At 45.7% G+C, this 6,472-nt stretch overlaps 1 protein-coding gene across 2 annotated transcripts; it reads right to left on the bottom strand.

The window, feature by feature from the left end:
* Positions 1–267: 267 nt before the first annotated feature.
* HNRNPDL (heterogeneous nuclear ribonucleoprotein D like) lies at positions 268–5,379 on the bottom strand. 2 transcript variants are annotated; one of them, XM_040624971.1, is made up of 8 exons: positions 4,937–5,379; positions 3,973–4,141; positions 3,716–3,877; positions 3,101–3,232; positions 2,836–2,950; positions 2,126–2,296; positions 1,685–1,777; positions 268–527 (listed from the first exon to the last, which is right to left on the bottom strand). In XM_040624971.1, exons 1-7 carry the CDS (start codon positions 5,377–5,379, stop codon positions 1,707–1,709), a joined length of 1,263 nt encoding a protein of 420 aa, XP_040480905.1. In that variant the 3' UTR covers positions 268–527; positions 1,685–1,706. The 2 variants fall into 2 exon arrangements, with proteins under 2 accessions (XP_040480905.1, XP_040480906.1); XM_040624972.1 differs by lacking the exon at positions 2,126–2,296.
* Positions 5,380–6,472: the final 1,093 nt, after the last annotated feature.

Here is a 6,472-nt window from a genome sequence, read left to right as displayed (position 1 = left end):
AACCCTATGACAAGGTCTCCAGATATACAGAGAAGAAACGTTAAAGGTGTGGTAGAAGCCTCAATTTAGCAGGGAAATGAAGCCTTAGAGGATAATATACATCTAACAAAAATGGGGAACAGAAGGACACTGTAGCTGGCTATTCATAAAGGACCACAGTTTCTCCCTATGGACCAATACTCCCTACAAAATAAACTGTGCCTTAATTATTGCTTATTTTAAATTACACTTTTACAGAGCTATTTAGTACCTGACGCAGAAAAACAATCACATAAGGAAGCATTTATTTGAGGTTTAACATGAAATCATACAAATAAAATTTGTATAAACACAAATCCACATCGAGTCATAACACAGATAGCAAAAGACAAAGTAAAAACAAAGAAAACTAATTGGCGGCTATATACAGTTGGACACAGTTGTGTCTTGTACACTAGAAAGTCTTTTACAAAATAATCATCTTAGATCAACAGAAGACCGATCTTCAATGTCGTCCTGCAAGATGGGTTAACTTTAGCAATCTCCTCCTAAAAACAAAAACAAAATAGCAATTAGATTTGTGTAACTCTGAAAGCTTTCAAAGGTCCACTTTCATGAATTGTTTTAAGTCCTCAATTTATTCTTTTCTTCAATAATTAAAGATCACATGCATATTCGATGGCAAAATGTAATTTGGGTCTTTAATAAATTCACCCTGGAGTTCCCAAATGATACTAAATTTAAATTTAGTTAGGGAATTGGGGAATGCAATCTTCCCATATTCACAGGTTGAACTGTGCTAGATTAAGGTCTACTAGAAGTATCTCTAGTAAGCCAAAAACGCTCTTACAAAGATGAATTTCTATTAGGCTTATTGTATTTTAAGGAAACGAATTGCTGTGTGCATATGATCTTTAATTTATATCCCAGATTTTAAAGTTCTTGTTTTGGTTTGTAGATTTCACTATTAGCTATAAAAAGAAAAAGCAAGCATTAAATCTTAAAGAATGAACACTTAAAATGAGGCTCCACAATTGAAATACAACACTAAACAGAAGACCAAAATGATTAAGCTGTAAAAAGGCATTTATGTACTTTAACTCCTGTAAAAAACCATTTAAGTTAAGTTTAGACACTTAATCTTCAAAAAGATTAAAAAAGAAGCCAAAGTCTGAAGTTTTCCACTTTAATCTTTACGCTGGTACATGAAGTTGGAAGAGACCATACCACAGGACAGCGTTTTCTGGTGTATGCCTTGCGCTCTGCCCGCAACGTGCGACCCCCAGAGATAGACGTGGTCAGGGTGACACACGGCCTGCAATGAAGTTCCCGCTGGCGGGTACAAACAAGGTATAATGTCAGAGTTAGAAGACAACATTCTTGTTTTCCTTAAGTTGTACCCATTTCAGTACTTTACCTGTTAATAGTTCTAAAAAAGTTTAATTATTCCTCTAGACCACCTGGTACACAAAGCAAACAGAAAAACTCTTAAGTTTTTCTGTAGTACTAAAGAAAGTGAGATAAGACTTTAAAGTTAAAGATCTATAGACACTTTAGGCAAAACAGGCTCATAAAGCAATTAAAAAGTTAACAATTTAGTAAAAACAGACTACATAATATTTTGTTTTTACTTATTTTTCATTTGTCTATTGATCTTTAAATTAAATTAGACATTTCCACTGGTTTCTTGTACTCTTACACACACCTGTTTTCTCCAACGTCCTCCTTTAGTATGGCTGGTAATTGTTTTGGTGATTGCCACCCCCTCGAGATGCCTTGCCGTAAGTGCTCTGTTGGCCTATTTTGAAAACACAGAAAAATTATATTAAGATAGTTTTCTACAAAATGGTTTTATTTTAAATACTTTAGAAACAAACACGTACAACTCTGCATACCAATGTTAAAAATATCAGATATTTTAAACAGCCATTATAAACCAGTCACTTATCACATATTCTAGAACACTTCTATTATCCAAAATCTTTACATTACTATAATCACCCGATGACTAGCAAATGCCTAAAAACGTAACTCCAAACACTTCAAGAACGGAAAACCCACATAACAAACAGTTTCAGAATGGGACTGTACTTTAACATGGAATTTTAATACCATTGGTTTATGAAATTAAGTTAAATATTCTTACCACTGTAGTCTGCATATCCCTGTCCATATCCATAGTTCCCATAGTTATACCCAGTATAATCATAGCCGCCATAGCCACTATAGTTTTGATCACCACCATAGGCACTATTGTAATTTCCATATCCTTGATCATAATAGTTATTAAATCCTTGGTTCCAGTTTTGGCCCTGACCTGAAACAATGCACAATGATTGTTAGGAAACAACTTCTGACCCCCAATCCTAACATAAAATGTTGTGTTCCTGTCCCTCACTCTGAAAATCTTAAGCAGGTGGAATGGACATCTATGTAGTTATCTGAGAAAGTGATTATTATTCCAGTTGTGATAGAAGGGGGCAGAAAGTCCAATTGTGCCAATTATCAAGCTTCCTAACTTATGGAAAATCAGAACAAAAGTGAAGACAGGTAGGCTGTTTAGTTTTAAAACAAGGACTCCTGCCCAAAGAAACCCAGGACCCTATGGTGTTATCATGTAATCTTAACTACATTAAATTGGTTATTATTTTCCCAATAGTAAGGACACTGTCAGAGTGACCATTCTTTTTACTGACGCCAGTACACTAAGTAACAAAAACCCACCCACTAACTTGAGCACTTTTTATGTTGAAAATCTTGCTTTACTTTCTTATGGGCTTATTCCTATTTAGCAGTTTACAGCTTAAACCACGGAATCATTCTCAAAGAATTCAGTTCCAAAGAATTAAACCTCACCTCGTCCACGACCCCTAGTACCACCTCGTCCACCAGCTGCAGCACCTCTTCCTCCTTTTTGTTGTTGCTGTTGCTGCCTATATACCTCTTTGGGTTGTGCAACTTTAATTTCACACTATAAACACATTAAAAAAAAAACAACAATTTTTACTGTAATGTCAAGCCATTGTATTCTTCTCAAAACAAATTGAGAAATCTCACTGAACAAAACAAACGAAAAAACCACCTTCAAAATTTTCACTTAATAGAAGCAAAATGTCTTTACCTTCCCAGAACCAATTTGATGATATCTGCTTTCTAACAATTTCTTTACTGGCTCTTCGTCTGTGTATGTGATAAAACAAAACCCTCTTCTTTCATTTGTTTTTGTATCCATGGGAAGTTCAATATTTTCAATCTGAAACCAAGAAGCACACTCAAGATCATGCAGCAATGATAACAGCTACCAAAAGGTATTACAATGCCAAAGGTCCTCTTCAAGCTTCAATATAACATGCTGCATGCTATTCTAGTCAGGTTACTTCTGTATGGAAACTCATTTTATTATCAACATTGCAACACAAAGATTCATCTGTGAAGCATTTAGAGAAGCGCAAAACTTCATTTAATATCATTCTGCACCCAACAGATGCCACCGGTTGGTAAGTCCAAACACTGACCACCCCAAAGCACCTGTGTTTTGGCCAAAATAAATTATGATGTTGGTTTCCATCACAGCACAGAAAACAGCGATTAAGGTACAGTGACTAGAAGGGATCTGAGCAGTTAATTTAACCTCTTCCTCACCTAAGAAATCAATTGGTTCTGTAAAAAGCTGGGGAATAACATTACATAAACACACGAAGTATGAAAGACATATAAACATAATCATACAGCGCACCTCTCCAAAGGCTCCAAAATATTCTTTAATTTGCTCTTCAGAAGTATCTGGGCTCAATCCACCCACAAAAACCTTTTTGGGGGGTTCCTTCCCTTTTAAAGCTTTGGCCCTTTTGGGGTCTATCAATTTGCCATCCAGTTTGTGTTCTTTCAGTTCCAAAACCTAAAAGACAAATGTATTTAATCTGACAATATACAACCAAACCCCCAATTTGCAAAAAAGGACGCAGAAGCAGCACAGTGCAAACCTGCTCCTACCTTATCAACACTAGCAGCATCTTTGAAAAGCACAAATCCAAATCCTCTCGATCTTCCAGTCACTGGATCTGTTTTAATTGTACAGTCTACAACTTCCCCAAATCGAGACAAATATTCAGTCAGATCTTTCTTGCTTGTATCCCAGCTCAAGCCTCCAATAAACATTTTACTAGAAATAAAGTTATTGTTTAAAAAAAAAAAAGATTAGCAGCACCTCAAGGATTACTTCAGCTCTGGAATTATGTTCAACTACGAAATAAGTAGGGGGAACTTTAACCGTATATGCAAGTTAATTCAATCCGTGTCTACAGTTCACGTATCAACGAAAGACCACAAAATCCCAATTCCATCGAGGTCACTTGTTCGAAACAGTGGAGAGCTTGCTCACCACACTGCATAATACAAAATTTAAACGAGGCCAACAAAGTGTGTTCCACATTGCTAAGTTTTTGAAATCCAACTTCCTAAGCTGATCCCTCACAACTTAGGTCCACCCTCTTCCACAGCTGTCAAGGCAATGTTCCACCTCAAGAACTCGTAACGCGTACTGGGCATCCGGGTACCAGTCACACACTGATTCCCAAACTAAGAATTCAGTCAACTTCCCCCAGGAAAGCTGTGCGGGGGCCCTAACACAGACACAATGAAAAGGCGGCGGCAGCTGCAGCATGTGGCGCAGCGAGGACGGCCCCTCCCCCTCAGGCCCCACGCGGCGCCTGCGCACTCGGGACACAGACGCCGCCGCCCTCCTCCTCCAACTCCTCCGCCCTTCCCCCACCTTCCGCGGGCCTCTCTAGTCACCCCCTCCGTCTCCTACTTTCCTCTTCCCCCCAAGGTAGTGGGGCCCAGCGGGCACGCGGGGAATCGACTCGGGGCAAGAACAGGGGCAGCGCGCGGCTCCCAAGGGATGAAGAGCGCGTGCGGCGCGCTGGGGGAGGGGGAACAGAGGAGAAGCGTGCGGTACCCGTCATCCTGCTGATTCTTGCTCGCGTTGATCTTGGATCCCTCTGCGAATTCCTCTATGTTGCTGTACTCGTTCATGTCCTCCATGGTGGCGGAGTTGTCGGCCGGGGGGTGCTGGCGCGCAGTCCGGGTCGCGGCAGCAGCGGCGGCGGAGCGTTGTATGGAGCTGGATTTAAAATGGCGGCGGAAGAGATCCGGGCGCCGCCTGCGCCCTCCCTTTATAGCCGCCCCGCCCGCCAATCGGGAGGGCTGCTGGGCGGTGACGTGGCGCTGGGCCCGGCGCGCCCCCTGCCGGGCGGAGCTGGGAGCGAGCGAAGGGAGGAGCGGGGCGAGCTGCCGCGGCGCCCGCGGCCGCCAATGGGAAAGGCTGCGGGAGGCTAAAGTAGCGGGAGCGGAGGGGAACAATGGCGGCGGCACATGGGAAAGCCGGGGCGGGACCTCCATCGCGGCCCTCCCGGTGAGGAGCGAGGTCGTGGGTGAGGGGACGCGGGCTTAAGATGAGAGAAGCGTCAGAAGAGAAAAACGAAGGGGCGAAAAGTCCTGGGGTCAAAAATCCCGAGCAGCGCCGTCGCAGGGCCACAGTCCCTCTTGTCTTGAGAGCCTTTGTCTCTGGCGTCCGGTCCGGCCCACTCCTGGCAAAGAGCCTTCAACCCCGCCTTTTTCCAAAGCCCTCGGTCCCCCAGTACGGACTGCTGCGGAGGCGGCTGCTGCTATCGATTAGCACCGTGGCCGGGTTGCTCCAGAAAAAAGGCGGACTGCGCCCGGTGCCGGCGGCTGAGACAGCTAGCGCGCCCGCCCGCCCGTCGCCGCGCGCACGCGTGTTTTGTCCTCGAGCTGGCTGGAACCAGCCGAACAGGAAGCGGGCGCGCGGTGGCCCCTCCGGACCGCGGCGCGGCGCGGGTGCCTCTTCCGCTACCGCCACAGGCTCGCGGGCCTCCTTAGCCGATCAGCCGGAGCCCAGGCCAACGCAATCAGGCAAACCTGTCCCGGCACGGCCTCTTTTGCAGGCTGAGGACGGGAGGAGGGGCGCGAGCCCGGTCAGGTTACTGTAAATATGCAAAAGCGGAGGCAGTGGGCGGGGAGGGGGCTAGGTGCCGTAGAGGGCAAGGGGCACTCACATCCCCGGCGCGCCACTCGCGGGGCTTCCGTCTGCACGTGCCCCGGGCCTCTCCCGCTCGCTCAACCAGTCTGCGGAGCGCGCGCGCGCCCGCGCACCCGGCTCCCGCGTTCGCTTCTTTGTTCCCGCCCACGCAAGGCCCATTTTGACGGATCGGGTTCGAGGCTCTCTGGTGGCCAATCGGCGTCGACGCCTTTACTTCCCCCCACCCCCTCGGAACTCCGCGAGGGCCGCCCCCTTTCCCTGCCCACGTGCCCTAGGGCCCTAGGCAGCTAGGTAGTTCAGAGCGCCTGTGCGGCCGTCTCATCCACCTTCAGGGGCGCGGAGGTGGCTCTGTTCCTCGTCTTCCGGACCGCACGCGGTTGCCGAGTGGGAGATCCTTGCGGGGCTGTCGGAAGCCTAGGACGGTGCTGGGGGCGC

This window comes from Ursus maritimus, unplaced genomic scaffold (genome assembly GCF_017311325.1).
Source record: "Ursus maritimus isolate PB19 unplaced genomic scaffold, ASM1731132v1 scaffold_8, whole genome shotgun sequence".
NCBI lineage: Eukaryota > Metazoa > Chordata > Mammalia > Carnivora > Ursidae > Ursus > Ursus maritimus.
Note: the sequence above shows the minus strand (reverse complement) of the source record. Positions and strands in the feature narration are given on the sequence as shown.

Coding starts and splice junctions, on each gene's coding strand:
- HNRNPDL (XM_040624971.1), bottom strand. CDS start 5,379: ATGGAGGTCCCGCCCCGGCTTTCCCATGTGCCGCCGCCATTGTTCCCC. Junction 4,142..4,936: donor AAGAATCAGCAGGATGACGG/GTACCGCACGCT, acceptor CTTTATTTCTAG/TAAAATGTTTATTGGAGGCT. Junction 2,951..3,100: donor ATCAAATTGGTTCTGGGAAG/GTAAAGACATTT, acceptor ATGTGTTTATAG/TGTGAAATTAAAGTTGCACA.